General features: G+C 48.4%; 1 protein-coding gene across 1 annotated transcript in view; it reads left to right on the top strand.

Annotated features, from left to right (window-relative positions):
• SPIDR (scaffold protein involved in DNA repair) overlaps positions 1–21,654 on the top strand; it is a 2,344,543-nt gene that overhangs the window by 69,279 nt on the left and 2,253,610 nt on the right. The window contains exon 3 of the mRNA XM_086965726.1: positions 12,980–13,034. Coding sequence (XP_086821852.1) covers positions 12,980–13,034 — 55 coding nt within the window. The remainder of the gene's footprint in view (positions 1–12,979; positions 13,035–21,654) is intronic.

A 21,654-nucleotide genomic window follows, 5' to 3' on the forward strand; every position in this document is an offset into this window, starting at 1 on the left:
TCACCTTCAAGAAACCAACCACGCACCACCACACCCAACAGCTGCCTCGCTGCTGCTGGGGCAAAGTCACCGAAGACCGGCTAATCACCACCCTCGCCCTGAACCCACCCACCGACCCCACCAACCCAGATGCCGCAACCCGCAACTTCAGACAGTGGATTGACGTCTGCACCAACACCCTCGCCCTGCTCAAGAAACCCTCCAACAGCCATGCCAGCAAGAGAGCTACCTGGTTCACCGACGAGCTCCAAAAGTGCATGCCGGAAACTGGAGAAAATATGGCTCCACAAACGCACACCGGACAACCACGCAGCCCACAAGGACGCCACCCACAGACATCACCACCTCATCAGATTAGCCAAGAGATCCTCCTTCAAAGACCGCTTGGACAACAACGCACACAACAGTAAAGAGCTCTTCATCATCGTAAAGGAACTCCCGAACGCCAACAACATCCCGCCCTCACAAGAACTGTGCAACTCACTAGCCACCTTCTTCCATCGCAAGATCGCTGACATCCACAACAGCTTCAACACCACATCCGCCCAGACTATGCCAGATTCCAACTCCCCTGTGAACACAACCAGCGCCATCCGCCTGACCTCCTGGTCCAACGTCAACGACGACGAGGCACGCAAGGTCATGAACTCCATCTACTCAGGATCTCCGTCTGACCGGTGGCCCACACCACGTATTCAACAAAGCAGACGCAGCCATTGCACCCCAACTAAGGAAGGTCATCAACATCTCCTTCGAAGCAGCAACATTCCCGGAAAGCTGGAAGCACGCCGAATTCAACGCTCTCCTCAAGAAGCCCAAGGCGGACCCCAAGGACCTCAAGAACTTCCGGCCCATCTCCCTGCTCCTGTTCCCAGCAAAGGTCTCCGAGAAAATCGTCAACAGACAATTGGCCCGCCACCTGGAAGACAACAACATCTTGGACCCGCCCCAGTCCGGATTCAGACGAAACCACAGCACCAAGACAGCCCTCATCGCCGCCGCAGACGACATCAGGCGCGAACTACACAACGGCGAAACATCAGCCCTCATCCTCCTGGACCTGTTGGCCGCCTTCGTCACGGTCTGTCATGGCACTCTAAAGACACGCCTCCGAGAAACCGGAATCCAAGAAAAGGCCCTTGACTGGACCACGTCCTTTCTCACCGGCAGAACCCAGAGCATCCGCCTCCCACCCTTCCGATCCGAAGCCACCAACAATATCTGCGGCGTTCCCCAGGGCTCATCCCTCACCCCGACGCTGTTCAACATCTACATGGCCCCCCTCGCACATGTGGCCCGCCAGCACGACCTCAACATCATCTCCTACGACACCCAGCTCATCCTCTCCCTCACCAAGGACCCACACACCGCTAAAACCAACCTCCACAAGGGAATGAAGCCCGTCCTCGACTGGATGAGGGGCAACCATCTGAAGCTGAACTCTGACAAGACGGAGGTACTCATCCTCGGACCCACCCCCTCAGCCTGGGACGACTCCTGGTGGCCGACCACACTGGGGGCAGAACCAACACCCACCGACAATGCACGCAACCTAGGATTCATCCTCGACTCCTCCCTCTCCATGGCTAAGAAAGTCAACGCCGTCTCCTCCTCCTACTACAACACCCTTCGCATCCTCCGCAGGATCTAAAAGTGGACCCCGACCCAAACAAGAAGAACGGTGACACAGGCCCCCATCAGCAGCAGATTGGACTACGGCAACTCGCTCTACGCAGGAATCCCAGCCAAATATCTACGACGACTACAACACATCCAAAGAACCTCCGCCCAACTGATCGTCAACGTACCCCGCCGCAGCCACATCGCCCCTCTCCTGAGAGACCTACACTGGCTCCCCGTCAACAAGAGGATCACCTTCAAGTTCCTCACCCACGCACACAAAGCACTCCTCAACGCCGGACCAGCCTACCTTAACAGCAGACTCACCTTCTACACCCCCACCCGCCAGCTCCCCTCCCAGCCTCGCCCTCGCCGCTGTACCCCGCATCCAACGAACGACCTGCGGCTGCAGATCCTTCTCCTACCTTGCCGCCAAGACCTGGAACACCCTCCCTACCCACATACGGCAGACCCAAGACCTACTCGCCTTCAGAAGACTCCTCAAGACCTGGCTCTTCGAGCAGTAGAAGCACCCCCTCCCCTCAGCGCCTTGAGACCCTTGCGGGTAAGTAGCGCGCTCTACAAGCACTTTGATTGATTGATTGATTACATTGTATGTCCGAGTTTATGTCCGCCCGCCCGCCCGGCAGCACTCCCTACGCGAGCCGCCAGTGCATGCCCACTAAATTATAGGCATGCAAAGGCATTTTATAATTGCCAGTCCAACGATATCCTAATATTGGGTATATTCCGCCCACCGGGTGGTTAGGGAGGTTGGTCCTGAAGTAAAACAATTGTCAAGGGTCCCTACCGTCCTTGGCACCTTCTATGGTTTCCCTCTTCCCGGCTCATGATCAGATGTATATGGTCCAAACTTTAAAATCACATAGTGAAAAAAGGTGCCACAAATGTTAATGGCTGCACATTGAGTGAATGCTTATCGTTTTTGAAGTCTGAGAAATCGATTCCAGAAGCCAACATCTCTGTCCCAACTGTAATATGAGTTCTAGAAAGACAATCCCTTGAAAATAGTGCTGCATAACACCAGAAGAAAATTGATATAAGAAAAGATATATTCTGGGTGAAGAGGAACAATTTTTGTAGAGCTAGCTTCCGACTTACAAATGTAAGTATAAATCTTAAGGATATATATATGATGTCTGGAGTTGCAGAATGGAATATGCTTAAATTAAAACTAGGGGAGCTGGGATTCTTAAAACAACAGAACCACAAAGAAATGAAAGATACCCTAACAAGGACTACATTTGAGAGTGGTCTCTAGAGAAGATGTGATGACCAAAAGAGATGCAAGAAAGTGAGTCACGCCTGCGGGACTGCCCCTATGTGCTTAATGCAGGAAACTGCAGTCCTGAAGGGGGGAGCCCCTTCATAACTGCAGAAAGACGGCATGAAAAGACGGCATGAAAGACTGGTCTTGACCCTATGTAGGAAGTGGAATACTCACCATTTTGGAAAGATGTAATCAGAGAGTAGTTAGAGATGAAGACATATTTCCAAAAGGCATCTTGAGAAACCATAATATGTGCACATCACTGCCCTTTACAGACACAATGAAATTGGGCCTGAAAACCCCTCAAAGTAGCAATGGCAAGTGGGAAGAAAAAAGGAGGACATGTTGCACAGTGCAAATCTTCAGTGCATGTTTGTGTGCAACTCAAATCCTCAGACCAGGACTAAGGGAGTTTAAGAAAGATAAGCAAATGGTGATTGCTAGGAGCAAAATTGGAGGGCTTCGTGTAGGCGCAAGTGCTCAGTACATTGTAATGGGCATCCAATGCAGAAGTAGTAGTGCTCTCACTGGAACAAGGGTTTATAGAACAATGTCAAAGAGAAATAGCACCACCCAGAGGGCAAACCCAACTGTATGCCAAAACCAGATGAATCCCAGAGTGAAGGGTTAGCACAAAGATAGAATGAGAACAGATGTGATATTTTTTTGTCTGAACATGCTTTTTATCTCTCCCTGAAGCATCTTCCCGAATAGACTTGTTATTTTTAATCATAATGGGCAGGAATTTTCACCATTCATGATTTTTGATAGGAAGGCAAAGTGCCATTTTAAGAATTGGCTCCAAATATGCTTTAAATATTAACTGCCTATTTTTGACATATCGACAATTTGGAATCTTGTTGTGGTATGAGCCACAAGAGGGCAAATCGTAATGCATAAAGTATAGACCACTTTTGGGCAAATAATATACTAGCCATAATTGTTACAGTAGGATTTCCAAAATTGATCCATTGAAAAAAATCCTGTTTATCCCAGGAATGTGTGCACAGTTAAAGTAAAGGAGATTGCTGCAGCGATGAATGACAATGTGTTACATTTGAAGAGTCGATAGAGATAAACATGACTGAAGGCGGGCAGGTACCTGTATTGAAATATGTATTACTATGTAGATCACTATTGCAGTTAGGTATTCAGTGATCTGAGTCAGTACCCCACCAGGTGCGTGGCTTTGTCAACAAGTCGATGGGTAGCTTCTCCTGGTTCCAGCTGATACGTACAGAATCCTGAAGAACCACATGACATTACATCTGAACAAGGAGGGGACCAAGTGGCAGACATGAGGTGCTACACGTGTGTCTGAGTCTCTGCTGTTAATAGTACATTTGGCACAGGAAAAACCTTTAATTCAATACAACTTTTATTGAGCAAGAGTTCTGTGAAAAGTGGTTTGAAATACTGCATATTGTTATTTGTTAAGCTGCTATGTAATTGGCCAATGGCCACTGGGCAATGAATGGTGGATTTACTTTTTTAATATAGATTCTATGTCAGGACTGGAGGCTTCAGATTATGCTTTTCTCTCTTCGCTGTTTATTAACATCACATCGCACAGCAGCCAGAAAAGCATCAAAACTTGAAAAATTTTGTAGTATTCCCAACATAGGAATCTCAGAAAACATTGTAATAACATCGTTTAATAACTACAAATCCCATGAGATGAACATTTAGGCAGTCCTTCTTTAGTGTCCATAAACCCCAATATAAGGCGTCCAACCAACGAACTCCTCCTCTTTCTTCGCTGCTTCGCAGCCAGTTAAGTGCTATTATCCCTCTCTTGCACTTTTGTGTTTGTTGAGGTTTTTTTGTGTTTTCTTCTATTCTATTGCACTGTGTATTGCTTTGGGGGGCCTGTGGGGTTTTTCTTCCCTTTCATAGCCCCTTCCATCGCGGGGACGCCTTCGCCCCTTACGCGATGTCCCCGTGTATTCCGCGGTGCTGAGTCACCGCTAGAGGGCGCCGAGGCGTCTCGCCTGCCCGCGCGCAGTTTTCGTCTCATTGATTGGAGCTGCGCTGGGGAGTCGACATCGCAGGTGCCCTGCTGCCGCCTAACCCTGACGCCCTCTTGGGTTGTACTGTCCCGTTTTGAACGCCCCGGTGGGGTCTGTATTGTGGTTGTACCCACGTTGAAGCCTGCGGGCGATTTCAGCACCTTTTTCTGCAACAGCTTCCGCTGGGGTGTTCCCCGCTTGAGCGCGCTGGGAGGCGGTGCGGCCCGGTCTCTGGAGAGAGGGTCGGCGCGCTGTAAAGGCGGGTGCTGCCTTTTAATTGTCCGGTTCCACCGGCCCACAACTTTTGCCAACCTTCGGTCGGCCCACACGTGGCAGTCTGTGTACGCCATCGGAACCCTCAGTTTCACTTTCTTTTCTACTGCGTAGCGCCATGGCTGAGGGGTACTACGTCGAGGAGGAGGAGTCCCACCAGTACCTCCAGGACGACGAGTTTTATGCGGCTGTGGACCAGTCGATTTATCGGTGTGTACAGGAAATCGTTGGGCCTATGGAGGACAGACTTTCGGCCCGCATTGTCCAGGAATGTGCCAAGTTGGCACCGACCCCGGGGGGATCCCCGGCCACCGATCCTGGCCAGCCTCCGGCGGCCAAGAAGTCTCGTGGGGACGCGGGTCCCAGTGGTTCACAGGGTGTGGATAAGGACGCTTTCGAGCGCCTACGCGACGCTTTTCTGGCTAAAGCGTCTGGGTCGACTCCCGAGGCCCCTCCGCCTAACACACCTTCTGCACCGGTGAACGTCGTCCCGACCTCCCCGGGGGGGGGCTTCCCCCGCGGATACCGACGACGACGGCGACGATGGGGACTCCGTGCGGTCATGGTGACCGTCGTCCAATTCGACGGAGTTGCCCAAGGACACCTCGGGCATGCTGGACCCGGACGAGATCATGCACCCGCGGTCCGCCGCCTGGGCGCCTGGCGATAAGGTGGCGCAGTTTGTGGCGGGCCGCCTCCGCAAGCCCTTGGAAAAGGAGGCGCGCAGCTGTCTGAGGGGCGAATGCCCTCGCCCGACTTTGGAGGGGAAGGTGGCCATGACGCCGGAACTTGATGGGAAAATGGCCACCTTCATGGCAAAGTTCGTCAAGGACTCCCGGAAGGGGATCGACCGTTCCTGGCGCTCCTGCCAGGACAAGCTATTGGACACCATTGGCCCCCTCACCAAGATTCTCGATATGGCCGAAGAAGCCAAGGTGTCTGGCAGCGCCATTTGCCCGGAAGTACTGTCCAATTGGGCGCAGCGGGCGGTTGTCTTCTTGGGGAATGCCAACTGTGCCCTGTCGACCGAGCGGCGTCGGTCGCTACTGATAAAATTGGATCCCAAATTGGGCGATATGGCTTCGTCGGAAGCTGGCGCTGTCGCCCAAGGAGGACTCTTTGGCGACCCATTCATCAAGGAGCTGGGGAAGTTTGTTTCCACCTTCACCTCCCTGGATAAGGCCCAGTCGACCATCAAGCGGGTCTTCAACCAGCGTTTTTCCCGGGGGGCTGGTCGTGGTAGGGGCCTCACGACCGGCCGCGGTGGTCAGCAACAGCCCGGAAAGGGGCATGGCTCCGGCAGAGGAGGCTACAACTCCAACGCAAATTATAACAACTTCTACCCCACCAGAGGACAACGCTTCAGGGGACGCGGAAACTTCCGGAACGATTCCGGCGGCAACAGTTCTCACGGTGAGTGTTATCCCTGCAGATCAAGTGGTTATCGGGGGGAGGTTAGCGTGTTTCCCCCAGGCATGGGAGGCTCTTACATCGGACACATGGGTCCTTCAAACCGTGCGGGGATTCCGCATAGAATTTTACGACCAGCCGTGCCAGGCGGTGCCGCCCCGGCCTATGATGTTTTCCCACTCGGACGTGCTCTTGATCGACGAAGAAGTCTCGGCGCTTCTGCGCAAGGGGGCTATTTGTCGGACAACGCGCCACCCCCGGGGTTTCCTGAGCAATATTTTTCTGGTGGACGGGGGTAGACGACCAGTCATCAACCTCAGGGAGTTCAATGGCTGGGTGGTATACAACCACTTCAAGATGGAGGGCATCCATCTTTTGAGGGGCGTTTTGCTCCCGAACGACTGGATGGTCCGTCTTGACCTCAAGGATGCGTATCTGGTGGTTCCGATTTACCCCCCGCATCGTCGTTTCCTTCAGTTCTGCTGGAAGGACATGGTGTACGAGTTCAAGGCCCTTCCGTTCGGTCTTTCCTCGGCCCCTTGGTGCTTTACAAAGATTCTGCACCCGGCCATAGAAACCCTGCGGAGTCAGGGGATTCGGCTTATCGTCTATCTGGACGACATCTTGCTGTTGGGCCAGGACCCGAGCAAGTTGACCGCCCATCTGTCTCAGACGATCTCCCTGTTGCAAGGTCTGGGGTTTATTGTCAACAGGGAGAAGTCTGTTTTCACCCCCGCCCAGCAAATGGTGTTTCTGGGCTTTATGGTGGACTCGGTGAAATCGACTCTCAGTTTGCCGTCCAGAAAGATGGCCAAAATAAAGCATCTGCTTCGGCAAACTATCTCCAAGTCACACACCTCCCTCCGGCAGGTGGCCAGAGTAGTAGGCCTTCTCTCGTCGTCCATTCAGGCGATATTCCCGGGCCCTCTTCATTATCGGGCCCTTCAGCGGCTAAAAGCGCACCATTTGCGCAGGGGGCTTTCCTACGACCACTTGATTCCCCTGTCGGCGGAGGTCAAAGAAGAGATGTCTTGGTGGCTAGCCCACATGGAGGCGTGGAACGGCCGCGCGATTTTCGGGTTCGTTCCAGACCTTGTGATAGAGTCCGACGCCAGCAGGTCTGGCTGGGGCGCCCGCTGCGGGGATTTCTCCACAGGCGGCGCTTGGTCGTCAGACGAGCAGCGCCTTCACATCAACTGCTTGGAACTTCTGGCAGGCTCGTTCGCCGTCCGTTGCTGGACGAGGGACTCGGTGAAATCATGTGTCCTTCTACGGATGGACAATGTCTCCGCGGTTCGGTATGTGAACCACTTAGGGGGTCCGCGGTCAAGAGCCCTCGCGGACCTGGCGAAAGACTTTTGGGATTATTGTCTCGCTCATCAAGTCTCGGTTCAGGCGGAATACCTGCCAGGTCAGGCCAATCAGGTGGCGGATTGGCACTCGAGGTATCTCCGAGACTCCAGTCTGTGGAAGCTGGATGCTCAGGTGTTCCGCTGGCTGGCGGCGTGCTGGGGTCCGTTTTCCATGGACTTTTTTGCGTCCCGTCTGGACTTCCAGCTTCCGAGGTTCTTCAGCTGGAGACCGGATCCCTTGGCGGAAGCGACGGATGCGTTCCTCCAAGACTGGAGTCAGGAACGACCGTATGCTTTTCCGCCCTTCTCAATCGGGCGATTTCAGCACCTTTTTCTGCAACAGCTTCCGCTGGGGTGTTCCCCGCTTGAGCGCGCTGGGAGGCGGTGCGGCCCGGTCTCTGGAGAGAGGGTCGGCGCGCTGTAAAGGCGGGTGCTGCCTTTTAATTGTCCGGTTCCACCGGCCTACAACTTTTGCCAACCTTCGGTCGGCCCACACGTGGCAGTCTGTGTACGCCATCGGAACCCTCAGTTTCACTTTCTTTTCTACTGCGTAGCGCCATGGCTGAGGGGTACTACGTCGAGGAGGAGGAGTCCCACCAGTACCTCCAGGACGACGAGTTTTATGCGGCTGTGGACCAGTCGATTTATCGGTGTGTACAGGAAATCGTTGGGCCTATGGAGGACAGACTTTCGGCCCGCATTGTCCAGGAATGTGCCAAGTTGGCACCGACCCCGGGGGGATCCCCGGCCACCGATCCTGGCCAGCCTCCGGCGGCCAAGAAGTCTCGTGGGGACGCGGGTCCCAGTGGTTCACAGGGTGTGGATAAGGACGCTTTCGAGTGCCTACGCGACGCTTTTCTGGCTAAAGCGTCTGGGTCGACTCCCGAGGCCCCTCCGCCTAACACACCTTCTGCACCGGTGAACGTCGTCCCGACCTCCCCGGGGGGGGCTTCCCCCGCGGATACCGACGACGACGGCGACGATGGGGACTCCGTGCGGTCATGGCGACCGTCGTCCAATTCGACGGAGTTGCCCAAGGACACCTCGGGCATGCTGGACCCGGACGAGATCATGCACCCGCGGTCAGCCGCCTGGGCGCCTGGCGATAAGGTGGCGCAGTTTGTGGCGGGCCGCCTCCGCAAGCCCTTGGAAAAGGAGGCGCGCAGCTGTCTGAGGGGCGAATGCCCTCGCCCGACTTTGGAGGGGAAGGTGGCCATGACGCCGGAACTTGATGGGAAAATGGCCACCTTCATGGCAACGTTCGTCAAGGACTCCCGGAAGGGGATCGACCGTTCCTGGCGCTCCTGCCAGGACAAGCTATTGGACACCATTGGCCCCCTCACCAAGATTCTCGATATGGCCGAAGAAGCCAAGGTGTCTGGCAGCGCCATTTGCCCGGAAGTACTGTCCAATTGGGCGCAGTGGGCGGTTGTCTTCTTGGGGAATGCCAACTGTGCCCTGTCGACCGCTACTGATAAAATTGGATCCCAAATTGGGCGATATGGCTTCGTCGGAAGCTGGCGCTGTCGCCCAAGGAGGACTCTTTGGCGACCCATTCATCAAGGAGCTGGGGAAGTTTGTTTCCACCTTCACCTCCCTGGATAAGGCCCAGTCGACCATCAAGCGGGTCTTCAACCAGCGTTTTTCCCGGGGGGCTGGTCGTGGTAGGGGCCTCACGACCGGCACTCGAGGTATCTCTGAGACTCCAGTCTGTGGAAGCTGGATGCTCAGGTGTTCCGCTGGCTGGCGGCGTGCTGGGGTCCGTTTTCCATGGACTTTTTTGCGTCCCGTCTGGACTTCCAGCTTCCGAGGTTCTTCAGCTGGAGACCGGATCCCTTGGCGGAAGCGACGGATGCGTTCCTCCAAGACTGGAGTCAGGAACGACCGTATGCTTTTCCGCCCTTCTCAATGATAGTACGGGCCGCGGCCCAGATCCGCCGTCAGGTGGCGGACGTGGTGATGGTGACGCCCGTTTGGAGGTCGCAAGTGTGGTTTCCAGTTCTTCTGGAAGTTTCCTGGGATTCTCCAATCCTACTCCCCCGGCTTCCTCGTCTTCTCCTCAATCCAGACGGGGTCCCTCACCATCTCCTCCAGGGTTCTCTCCGCCTCATGGCATGGAGGCTTTCAGGAGACGTTGGTCGCTCCCTGGCCTTTCGAACTCAGCTCAGCACTTTTTGTCCAAGGCCTGGGCAGGCAGCACTGCCAAGAGGTATAGATCAGCTTGGACCAGGTGGGTTCGTTGGTGTCTTCGACGGGGTTTGGATCCCATGGTCGCAGGCCTCGTTCCTATCCTGAATTTTCTTGCAGAACTCTCTACCGCCGGATTGGCATACCGGACGATTAATACGATACGCTCTGCCATTTCGGCAGCTCATGTGCAGGTCGATGGTGCAGCAGTTGGGGAACATCCCCTGGTATGTCGACTCCTTAGAGGAGTGCGTCTGGCTTTACCGCCGGAACCACGGTATTCCGTCCTGTGGGATGTTAACGCGGTGTTGAACCTTTTTCTTTCCTGGCAGCCTAACAAGTATCTTTCCTTAAAAGAACTGTCAGCTAAACTGGCAATGCTCTTGTGCTTAGTATCTTGTCGCAAAGTGTCTGATGTGCGTGCCCTCGATGTCACGGCGAGAGCGTTCTCCCCGGACGCGGTGACCTTTACCGTGGGTCGACGCACGAAATCGGCTACGAGGTCTATTTCCTACCCGGCATTTGCAGATGCCCCCAAGTTGTGTGTGGTACAGTGTTTGAAAACATATGAGGATGTTACAACGGAACTTTGCCCTCCGGGCGAACGGCAGTTGCTGATTGCGCTGCGCAAACCGCACAAGGCTGTCTCTTCTCCCACTATAGCCAGGTGGGTGCGTTGGGTTATGCAGGAAGCTGGTATTGATACGAGGCAGTTCGGAGCTCACTCGGCAAGAGGGGCCATGGCCTCAAAATCTTTTGCCCTTGGGGCACGCTTAGAGGACCTCATGCGCGCTGCGGATTGGTCTTCGGATTCCACCTTCAAAAGCTTCTATTTTAAGCCAGTGGTGGATATTGCTAGTTTGGTGGTGAGTAAGCTTTAAACAAGCATAATCTGAAGCCTCCGGTCCTGACATAGAATCGAAATTTGCCTAGTGTAGTAACGGTAACTTTCAATTCTATTAAGGACACGGAGGCGAGGATTATCCCACCCATGCCTCCTGCGGAGATCCCGCCCGTACTGGAGTAAGTAATCCGTTTTCCGACTTGCAGTTGGTCACTGTTTTTCTTGGAGTACATGGCGATGACTTGTTAATCTGCTTTGTTGCTTTGCCTTCATGCTTAGCGGTATGGCTTGGCTCACGCTGTTCTTTTTTCCGCCAGGGAATGATGGTGCGAAAAGAGATGCCTGAGATTTTGGCCTGACTCGCCACGAAGAAAGAGGAGGAGTTCGTTGGTTGGACGCCTTATATTGGGGTTTATGGACACTAAAGAAGGACTGCCTAAATGTTCATCTCATGGGATTTGTAGTTATTAAACGATGTTATTACAATGTTTTCTGAGATTCCTATGTTGGGAATACTACAAAATTTTTCAAGTTTTGATGCTTTTCTGGCTGCTGTGCGATGTGATGTTAATAAACAGCGAAGAGAGAAAAGCATAATCCTCGCCTCCGTGTCCTTAATAGAATTGAAACTTACCGTTACTACACTAGGCAAATTTCGATTACTGCTCACTAAATACATGTTCTATTTGTCCCCTTTGCTTTTTTTCACTGTGGCGATGGAACTGTTAACATGCCTCATCAAGAGACATCACATAAACAGAGAACTAACCTTCGTCCAAAATCACCATCTCACGCTACACTAAATATATGATGACATTTGTTTAACATACATAACATTGCTCCGTTAACAAAATATGTAAAGATATTCAGAGATTGTTGTGGTCTAAGTATAATTTGGGATAAACCCAACTAGATTGAAACACATATCGGTTGGTTATGATCTCGTGAAGAGAAGCCGTGGCTCAGCTCTGCTCTGTTTGAGTGAACAGATTTTCCATAGTCTGTTTTCCTTCTGTTATAAATAAATCAGGTTTGAATATGCTGCCTGAGGTGTTTACTCCTTATGGATTGGGGTTGTTAGCTGAAGCATTCGCAATAGGATGTTTGTTCTCTGCTGCTTTTTTGTGAGTGGAGTGGAATTGTTCTTCACATTGGCTTGAGTCACATGTTTTGCTTACCAAGATTCAAAATAGGCAGCCACATATTGCCCCCAAGAGCTCAGCATCTCATTTTGTTTACATCTGCAGATGGAATTCATGACTGTGGAAAATGTGTTTGTATGGCTGATTATCTATAGTTATAGATTTAAGGTTGGGGTGGGCAGATGGATGCTCCTGGTAGGGCGGTAAGGGTGACTACAGGAAAGGTAATAAGCACACACAAAATTGTAACTTTGTTGGTATTCATATACCTCCTCATTTAGATTTAGGCACCCACACGTAGTGCCGAAACAGGCTCTGTACATATTGAAATTGGATATGAAGCACATCAGAACAACTATAGATTGTAGGAAACTTTGAGAGAAGCATTTTTTTCCCTCAGGTCGATAAATGTTAAAATTACAAACACACTTTTTTGTCCCACCTAACTCCTGAGGATTGCCCAACTGCAGACAGTAAATGTCTGGTTATTGGAGGTTGAATCGAAATCTAGGATTGGCATAGATTTCCAAACATACTTCGGGGTTGTATCTTCACTAATCTTAGGAGGAAATCTTTAGTGCCTAGATTTGCGACTCTAATGGTCACTGTTAATTGGATCTATTGTTTATCTGAAATGAGGACCATGCTGTGGATAGTACATAGGGAGATTGTTCGCAAACTTCAGTAACTGTCTTATATATAGCTTCATAGTTGAAATTACAATGTATATGGTAAAAGGTACTATGTGTTCTCTTTATTACTTCATCTTTGTTGCAATGATATATTGACAGTTGGATGCACATGTATTAATATTTCTCCCCTGATGTGTTTTTACCTTTACCCTTATACAGACTTTAAGATCGGGCAAAAAGACTTTTCCCATGTTGCAAGTTGGGTTTGATAAAGGTAATGTCGACTCTAAAATGCCATTTTTTTAAAGTATTTGGCTAGTTGTACATTGGTTTTCTTACATGATATTGTACAAGATTTTACCTTTTAGAAGTGCATATAACATGTGATAACAGTTGTACTATCAATATATTGCCTTTAATACTAGAAAATACTTAATACTTCTCCAGTGCCTCTCATTTTGATTGTACTCTCCCTATTCATTTATAAACTTCTGTTTACACTTTTCAAATTTCCATGGCTATACTCTCTACGTTTCTCTCTACATTTCATTTATTCTATTGTTAATGAAGCCTTGGTCATTTTGTTATGTTTTCTTGTGTACCTCGGTCCCATTTTTCAGCAGTTCAGCACAGACTTAAAACTAATAAAGGGTTTTACATAGGCTTCGCCAATGATTAGCTAGTGAGCTGCTGGTAGTTTACCAGCTATCTTTAGGTAGCTCTCCTGCGTGCAGCCCTGCCCACTAAATTAGAAGCTTTTGTTTAGTTGAATTAATATATGCATCCCAAAATTGAAAATCATGTATCCCATTTGAACATATGTGTTGTTTCAGAACTCACAAGCTAATGTTTTGAGAAAAAATGATTTCAATAATATATTTAAAGCTGATATTTGAATAATAAATCATGTGTGATTGGCGGCACTTATTACTAATATTATCACCTTGGTGCAGGGTCATTACAGTTATGGATTTTAAGTATTAACCATCAGTAGGCATTTCAAATTGATAAAGTATTTTTACATTACTGCTGGCATCCTTGACTGATCCACTGAGGAGATCACTGCTGGTAATCATGCATAGGGTGCCACTAATGGTATCTGGTCTGACATAGTCACAATTATAACACTAATAATATTTGTAGCTTGGGGTGATTTTCTTTGAACACAAGTGGCTCTTAATGCAAAAAAGGTTGGAGACCCCTGATAGTCTGCTCTGGCGCTGGCCTACGTCTGTGGAGGAGGAGAGAGAGAGGAGGGGGAAGCCAGGTGGGAGAGGGCAGCATCTCTGCCTCCCAGTGTTTAGGAGTATTTCCAGGCAGCGGGCTAACATTCACAGCGAGGAGTCGACTGCATGCCCACTTGCCAGGCAGGATGCACCCGCCTATAGCGGTGTAAGGAGAAGGGTTTCATTTGGAAATGCCGGCAAGACAGGGGCATGTGCAGTCATTCACACGCCAGACATGCATTACCTCGAAGGAATTCCAGTTAATTCATAAAGAAATTATTTCAAAATGATTTAACTTTTAAAAACTTCTCTAAACCACACACATAGCGCCTGTCTCGAGATATTAAGCAGAACAGGCCCGGGCATTGTGTCTGAAAGCGCTGCGCTTTCAAAGTAAAAGTGGGCACTTCATGAACTGGCAAAAATAAAAGTAAATAAAACCGGGAGGGCTGTAGCGGGAGGTGCAATGAATGAGCAGCGGAGAGAATGGTGGCAGGATGTGAGGAAGAATGAGCAGGCTCCCGGTTCCTCTGCCATTTTCGCTGCAGTTTCTGAAAGGGGCAGTAAACAAAGCGCTGCACAGCATGTCTGTGCCTTGTGTGTCACAGAATTTGTTGTTTGTAAATTTATGTAATGTTGTGGTGTAACTTTTGATGCCAAAAATTTTTCGTGCAAAAAATATTTTATATAAAAAATAAGTCAATCAATACAAATGGTTGTCCAACCTAGTGATTCATTACATTAGGTCTGTGTACTCTGACGCTAAATGAATACTGCCCGGCCATTGTTTTGTTGTTCAAATTAATAGTGGCCTAGGCCGGTCAGTGACAGGGCCCAAGCCTCCCCCAGTTTCTCCTTGTGTGAAGTCGCAGCACCGCACTTTATGAAAGTTGAATTGAAATAAAGATGTGAAAAAACGCCACTGGCGAGAAGCAACAGGAGGCCTTCGATCGCTGAAAGTGATACATATGAAAAAAGACGCCGCGCGCGTGCACAGCTCCAGCGGGCACGACCAGCAGGAGACATGGCAGGAACAAAACATGCCTCCCTTCCTATGAAAAGCGTGCATTTTTGACCCTCTACAATTAGAAGCATAGGTGGAGCTTCCACCCTTGCTTCACAAGGTAAATCGACGACAATAGATCTCGCCAAGAGAGGGCAGCACATGCGCTGCGTCCCTAGGCGAGACCTAAAAATGACCAGGCAACTATTCACATGGGTCACGTAAGTTCAATGCGTTAGCAAGTGGTCTGTTTAAGAAGTTATCTCAAGATGTCTTTAGCCACTGTACATCTTTTCTTGCCACAAAAATATCTGTGTCAAATAATAAACAACACTCATTGAAGTTTGGCGCTTAGTTCTTTCATACAGAAAAGTTCCCAGAAATGATGTCCAGAGTATATCTCTTACCACAGAGATCAGGCCGATCTCCGTTCTCCCTGCCGACATAAGCGGTATAGTATTCTTGCCTCTTTAAAAATCCAAGTATTGGCAAACGCGGAAGAAATCCAGAACATGTGTGCTCGGCAGACTGTCTGAATAGCAAGCACGTGTTAGTGGGTGGGGCTTATTTTATAGTTGAGCCCCTCTCAAGACTTCCGTCATGTTCTTCGTGCATGCAGTATCTGTCGGTAATAGTTAACCATTCCAGAGCCATGTTCTGCAATTACGGTTAACATTTTAACCAGTTTGGGGCCGCATTGTTTTTATTTTACTGTGAAAAGTAAATGGACCAAAAGAGCTCATTGGTGCAAAATGAAAAGGTAGAGAACAATTATAGTGTCGGATAAGAAAATGAAAGGAAGTAAACAAAGGTTCATATATTGTAGTGGAAACAAAAGAGAGCAAACACAGTTACATATATCGTAGTGGACAATACCACTGATATCGTGCAGTATGACATGGATGATGGGTTTTCCTGCATTTACAGGTCGTGAAACCACCTGTCTGCAATGAAATGGTGGTGCCCCTAGAGCTGCAGCCCGTAACCAGGGCTTTAAGTGGGAAAAAAACTGGGGTGCTCTAAAAGGGGTGGGGTAAATCCCTTAAAGGGGTGTGGCCTATTCAAGTAGGAGGGGTGTGGTCTAAACCAACTCCATTCTGCCTATTGCTGGAAGAATTAGCCCCTCCCCCCGAAATATTTATTAGCATCCCCTCTCCCACCTCCCGAAATTTGGCTTTAGTTGTGCCTCTGACACCCAACATCCAAATACCAATATTATTATTTTATCTGTTGTCTGATTTCAGTGAGGATACGTGTAACAATGCCTCCATTTTAGTACACATGCAAACTATGCTTCCGGTTGTTCTCCGCCGTGCCCTGAAGCTGGGGGAGCACAAACCACCACCTAACACGTTCGCAAGTTCGAGAATTCAAGGAGCATGCCAATTGGCTCTTATGGGAAATTGTCATATTACATTGCGCTTCAATCAGTCGCTGAGCACAACCACCGCACGGTTTAAAAGAAACACAGCCCCATGCTGTCACTGACTTAGTGAGTATACCGATATCAGAGTTCGAACGCTAGATTAGCCAGGTTAGCCTTCCATCCGTCCAAGGACTGTAAACTGATTATTTATACTATCAAAACACTCAGAACCCATTGGGCTCAAAGGGCTTCAGCAGCCCCCCTCCCCCCGCATCGTGTGTGTCAGCCCCGCTGAGACAGCTTCCCGGACTTGCGACGGTCTTCTTGTAGCCGCACCTGAGCACTTCACAGATCTTTAAAAGACCATTCACTTGTTAACGAGGCTTTGTTGTGTTTCACCCCTTCTTAGAGCCCCTGCATCTCCACATTGCTGGTAGAATTAGCCAGCCCTCAAATACCCCCCCCCCCCTTGCAAAATTTGGCTCTAGTTGCGCCTCTGTAAGACGCTGTCGTGTCAGTGAAGATGCAATTGTTCGCAGAAAATGCTGCGCCAAAGCCGTGAAACGAGGAATAAAAGGGTTCAGACGTGTGTAAAAAAGTCCTGGGGTACCACATGATTAGCCTGACCTCTTACAGTAAACAGTACTCAGTCAGCCCTGCTGAAAGTCCATTAAGACTCCACTCTGAAAGGATCATCATTAAGTACCGGGAGCTGGGAGTTCAGGTTACATTATGCTCTGCCTTGAAGTATCGCTCCTGCAGCCTGCAACCCCCTTTCTCCCTCTGACTGGATCGAGAGCCATGTGGTGGGGCGGATTTCATGATCCACATAATAATGACCAGTGGTATGAAAACTGTGATGTGGAACAGAGTGGGCATCCTACCCTGAACGTGGGTGCATTCATCATCTGAGTAGTCCTTCATTAACGAAGTCACTATACCAGCACATTTGTCTGTTTTTGTTTAACAATCTAAGCATTGCTAAACACACTATTCACTCATAAATAAACACAGACTCCATTCACGGCATGTCAAAGCCCTTTGCGAGGCCCGAAATAGAGCCCAATAGAGACCTGTTTCGAGGCCCCCTGAAAATAACCGCTGGTGCTCAGACTCAGACTCAGACAGACCCGGCCAACTTAAAGCCCTGCCCGTAACCATTACATTTAGAACCCCTGTAAGTCCCTAGTAAATGGTTCCCCTGGTACTTAGGGCTTCTGTACTAAAGAGAGTCCCTATGGGCTGCGCATGTATTGTGCCACCCAAAGGGGCCAGCACAAAAACGGCATGCATACTGCCATTTCAGGATGCGTGAATTGGTGCAAACCATTTTGAAAACACGACATGGCACATGTGTGCCATACCAAGGTACACTGCATATCAGTGCCTTAAATGGGCTGGTACTCACCTGTACTGAGTACCGGCACTTCTTAAATCTATCACTCTGAGTACCAGCACTTCTCTACTGCCCAGGATAGTACTGGTACTCGTTAAAAGGTAGGCACCTTGGCTGAGAGTGCTAATGAGCAGGAGTGGAACATGTCTAGCAGCCAAGGCACCGCTTCTGTAGCCCAATCTGAGCCTCAGCTGAGGTATTGAGCAGAGCTCATCTGTATAATGTCCGGTGCTCACCATCACACTGTGTTTGACAAAGCAGGGTCTATTCAGGCCCTGTGCTGACAATCACATTCACACTATCCTGTGCATTTGGGCAAACACAGGAATCATGATCTGGCAACGGCAATTAAATAAAGCCATGGTGAAGAGTATAACATGACTTTGAACATAACGGAGTCTTTGTGTGTCTGCTTATGTTTGTGTGTTTGCCTGCATTTGTATGCCTGTTTTTTGTAAGAAAAAAGCGAGAGAGAGAGAGAGAATGAAGAAACTCTCAGGAGGTATTTTAAAGAAAGGATTGATGATTTAGTAAAAGGATGAATGGGTAGGTTTAAAGATGGAAGGATGTATAGGTTTGCATATGAAGGGTGGACAGACGGAATGGTGAAAAACTGAATGGTGAAAAACTGAATGATGGATGAAAAACTGAATAGACAGAATGTAAAGGGTAAATAGTTGACATCAGCAGGTAATTGGTAGGATGAAAGGATTAATGGATAGATCGATGGAAGAGACAAGAGATATCTTCTGGGGAGGGTCATGAAGTTCGAAGTGGGGGTATTTTCAATTTCGTCCATACTCACATGCTCAAAATTATAAAGTATTATGCCAAACAACAGCAATTAACAGTATAGCACTGGTCATTACAAATTACCCACCTTCATGATGGCTGCACTGAAGCCAATGGTGTTTGGTATCAAATACCTTGCCTAATAAATCTGTACTGATGCTAGTACTAGATTTTTATGACATGCACCTAGAGGGCACGGTAGAGGTACCCCCTGAAACCTACTAGTCCTCTAGTGTGGTGGCTGACTGGTATTGTCCAGCCTGCCACCACAGGGAAGTTTCTGACCCCGAAGGTCAGCGCCCACACTCTCTGAGGCCAGAAACAATGCCTGCTCTGGGGGAAGGGGTTCACAACTCCTCCAGCAGGATAGTTAGTGAATTAGCATGTCAAAGCCAGAGGCTGCAAAGCCTCTGCCACCTTAGATGTGACTACAGCTACCTCCTGGACCTGGGGAATGCCACCCCCTGCCCGGCGGCCCATTTGGCACCAGAGCAGGTGATAAATTAGTCAGAAAGCATGTCACACCTTCCGGCTAGGCAAGGAACAGGTGCCTCTTGGACCATAGATTTTGCTAAATGTTTACAACCCCAGATTATTTTTTATCTGCGGGTGAAGTTTCTTGGTTTGCTTCATTTGATACATTTGAATTGTCAGTACCACATATTATATTAGAGCCCATCTCTTTGCGAACACCAAAACTCACAGTGTGCATTTAACAGTGTTGTTATTTTACTTGTTTGTGCTTTTTTTTCGTTTTTTCAGTTGTAACAAATTTATACAATCGTGGTAGTAGTTTTTTTTTACACAAAACAGTGTACAAATAAGTCTATACACAGTTTTACGGGAGCAAAACATATAAAACATTAAATTAATTCATCTTATACATGATCAATTAAACAGTCGTACTGTAATCGTGAGGTATTGCGTCTCTTGAATTGTTAAGACCTCTATTCAAGCATATTTCTGGGTCCAAAGTGGAAAGGTCAGGGAGAGCCTGTGAAAAATCAATATTGTCAAAGCTGTCTCAATCCAGCGTATGCTCTTTTGAAGTCCTCGGTGTTCTTTTTAAAGGTTGCGTTTTCTTTTTCTAGTTAGGTCAGTGTAGCCCCTCGCATTCTCGACTGCATCAATCAGTGGATAGACGATCCACTGTGGATAGGGCGATAGCCTCTGGAAATTACTTTTTTCAGAGATTCCTCGTAGGCCTGGAACTGACACTCATAAGCAGTCGTGTGAAGGGGATTGATTCAGTTAAGGACCAAGAGGCTGGAATCATTTAAACTAGGCAAGGAACAGGTGCCTCTTGGACCAAAGATTCTGCAAAATGTTTACAACCCCAGATTATTTTTTATCTGCGGGTGAAGTTTCTTGGTTTGCTTCATTTGATACATTTGAATTGTCAGTACCACATATTAGAGCTCATCTCTTTGCGAACACCAAAACTCACAGTGTGCATTTAACAGTGTCGTTATTTTACTTGTTTGTGCTTTTGTTTTTGTTTTTGCAGTTGTAACAAAGTTATACAATCTTGGTAGTAGTTTTTTTTTTACACAAGTCAAGAAACTTTATTTCGATTCAAAAGAATAGAATCATAAAAGTATGAACAGTTAAAAGGACAATTACACATAAATTAAAATAAAGAACCATACAGTAATATTGATGTCCAAAACACATATTATATATCCAATTTAAATTTACAAAACATCCAAATTAAAAAACCACATAAATAAACCGAAAATATTATAAGTGCTGTAGGTGCATGTGCATTTCATTTGGATACCATTGTATACAGTAATCTGTTAGATGTATTTCAGATAATAATCATTGATATACAATAATACTGTTCAATATCGATTTCTGATAGTGAGCGATACTCTAATAAAACTAAGCACAGCACTACATATGGTTGGATTTGATAAGGATAATAAGTGTTCATAACCCTCTTTATAATAGCGGGATCCAAGAGTTAACAGAACAGGCTTGATAAACCGATTTCGTGGATCTTTATACAGATTACAAAAAAAAATGAGGTGCACAGTATTTAGTGAAACTATATTGTTACAGGGGCAAGCGGGAAGTCTCTCACACCACCCTGCTTGCTTTGGAAAAGCAAAAAGCTAATGCAACGTGCCAAGGCGAAACCTTGTCAAATAGAAATGCCCTTGGGCATGCATAATGTATGACAAGTAGGGCTGATGTTGAAGCTTACCCCTATCATAAACTGCATGCTCACTACTTCTTAACATTTTATTTATTTATTTATTTATTTATTTATTTATTCCTAAGCCTGTACGGTAGGCGTCCTTAAGTGTTAATTTGCTCTGACAGGGGAAGTTACCTCACCTCACCTGGACCAAGCTCAGAGTAAGGGAGGCCACGCTCTCTCCGTCGTTGCCCCGAGTGAAATCTGAGGTTGGGGGAGGCTCTCTCCGTCGTTGCCCCGAGTGAAATCTGAGGTTGGGGGAGGCTCCCCCAACCTCAGATTTCACTCGGGGCAACGACGGAGAGAGCGTGGCCTCCCTTACTCTGAGCTTGGTCCAGGTGAGGTGAGGTAACTTCCCCTGTCAAGATGGGTGATGTACACACCAGCTGACAAGGAGCAATAGGAGACTATATCCTTTAAAGTTGTCACTGTTATTTTCTTTTTCTTTTCTTTAAGAGTGTGAATTTCACTAGCAGTAGCAATAGTCCATAAGAACAGAGGCCCTGATGAAAGCCAAGGGAGTATTTCCCTGTATGGCAGAAACATGTTGGCCCCTAAGCAGTCATTTGTTTATACTGCGGTTTTGCGCTGTTCTGGTTTTTAAACAGAAAGAAACTCACGGTCATTAAAGTTCCCTTGCTGTGAGCTTTCTATTCCTTTTTAACTTCACTTTTTCTTACACCTTCACTTTTTGCACTGCTTTTTGTTCCATTTGGTGATCCCACGCATGGTCAAACGGGTGAATGTGGGTTCGACCCCAGTCCTACCAGGCGGTTCTGGGAGTAGTTTCACTGATCTGGAGACACACCAGCCCATCCCTGTGGATGACCAGATGAGAAAAATCAGATCACCAACAAGATTTTGATGGCAAACCATCTCTGGATCTTGGATCTCACCTACTTTTGCTG

Source organism: Lissotriton vulgaris, chromosome 4_1, assembly GCF_964263255.1.
Source record: "Lissotriton vulgaris chromosome 4_1, aLisVul1.2, whole genome shotgun sequence".
Taxonomy (NCBI): Eukaryota; Metazoa; Chordata; class Amphibia; order Caudata; family Salamandridae; genus Lissotriton; species Lissotriton vulgaris.